Source organism: Staurois parvus, unplaced genomic scaffold, assembly GCF_062004578.1.
Source record: "Staurois parvus isolate SC_StPar_1 unplaced genomic scaffold, SC_StPar_1.0 ptg000860l, whole genome shotgun sequence".
In the NCBI taxonomy this organism is placed as follows: domain Eukaryota; kingdom Metazoa; phylum Chordata; class Amphibia; order Anura; family Ranidae; genus Staurois; species Staurois parvus.
Genome location: NW_028318656.1, coordinates 1157155 through 1158751, shown reverse-complemented (window position 1 = coordinate 1158751; position 1597 = coordinate 1157155). Strand labels below are relative to the sequence as shown.

At 38.4% G+C, this 1597-nt stretch overlaps 1 protein-coding gene across 1 annotated transcript; it reads right to left on the bottom strand.

Annotated features, from left to right (window-relative positions):
- Positions 1 to 235: 235 nt before the first annotated feature.
- Positions 236 to 1174, bottom strand: LOC149443286 (olfactory receptor 13D1-like). The gene has a single exon (XM_089655685.1). It carries the CDS (start codon positions 1172 to 1174, stop codon positions 236 to 238), a length of 939 nt encoding a protein of 312 aa, XP_089511811.1.
- Between the last annotated feature and the right edge of the window lie 423 nt (positions 1175 to 1597).

Genomic DNA, 1597 nt, shown 5'->3' with positions numbered 1-1597 from the left:
TTAATAATAACAATAAAAGCAGTAAAGTAGATCCCATGCAAACAGTAACAATAGAACTTTACATACATTCATTCCTGGAAGTTGCAGAACTGCGTTCCCCACATTCCCTCAAAAAAAAGCCCTGGTTACATCTAACTATGTTACCTCTGAAAAATGGAAATTTAATAAAAATGATTGATCAAGAACAAAAACATGGGAGAACTTGAGCTAGGAACATTGCACCAATTTTACCTAATCAACTGCAATCCTTCTTAGCTCTTATCAGCTGCCTTATGGCTTTCTGAACATCTTTGTTCCTCAGGCTATAGATCAAGGGGTTCAGCATCGGGGTGATCACTGTGTAAAACACTGCAACCCTTTTGTCTGTGTCTGTGTCTCCTGTAACCAAATGTTCCGGTCTAACATACATAAAAATGCCTGATCCATAGAACATGACCACCACCACAAGGTGGGGAATGCATGTGGAAAATGCTTTCCTTTTTCCCAAACGAATTGTCATGACAGCAATTATGATTCGGATATATGAAATGAAGATTAGTGAAAGTGGGATGAAAAGTATTATGGGCAAGCTAACCAGTTTTATGATGTTCAATCCTGAGATGTCACTGCAAGAGAGCTGAAGCAACAGAGGGAGCTCACAGAAAAAGTGGTTGATGGTGTTAGGGCCACAGAAGGTTAAGCTGAATGTTAAATATGTGCAAATAGATGAAAGGACACAACCAGTCAACCATGATATGCTGACAATACGAAAAGAGACCGTTGTGTTCATGATCATATTGTAATGCAGAGGGATGCAGATAGCCACATATCGGTCATAGGCCATGAATGCCAGAAGCAGACACTCAGCTTCTCCCAAGGTCAGGAAAGCACAGAACTGGACAGCACAGCCAGTGAATGAAATACTCTTTTTAGATGAAAGAAAATTTACTAACATTTTGGGTACAATGGCGGAAGTGTACCAAATGTCCAATAAAGAGAGACTAGACAGGAAGATGTACATGGAGGTGTGCAAACGTTTGTCAGTCTTCACAGCCAGAATGAGAAGGAAATTCCCAGTCAGTGTGATCATGTAAGCTACCAGGAAAATATGGAACAGCAGGACTTGTATGAAAGGATCCGATGAGAGGCCAAGAAGAATGAACTCCGTCACAGTGCTTTGGTTTTGGGTGTACATATCAATCACTCCAAACTGAGATGAAGAAATAATTTTGGTTCTTATAATGTTATCATTTGTTTTGTATTTTTCATTGTCTGGTACATAGATTATTCAAGAAACTTGTTACCTCTATTTTACATAAAATAATTATGTATGAATGTCAAACCACAATTGGAATGAAACACTCCTAGTAAAACCACAGGGACTTTTAAGGCTTTATACTGCAGGCAGTAACACAATCAATGTCCATAATATATACATTTATTACAACAAACATAAATATAAAAAGTTCTAGTCTAAATGATCATAGATGCTTCCACAGATTGAACAAAATACCATTAATAACATAGAAGGATTCTGCAACCCTTACATGGACGCTTGTGCATTCCTGATGGTTTAGGCCAACGGGTTTTGCAGCATAAAAACTGCTTCCTCAGGGAC

What these genes read in the sequence shown, in the direction of transcription:
- LOC149443286 (XM_089655685.1), bottom strand. Translation starts at nt 1,174, where the DNA reads ATGTACACCCAAAACCAAAGCACTGTGACGGAGTTCATTCTTCTTGGC.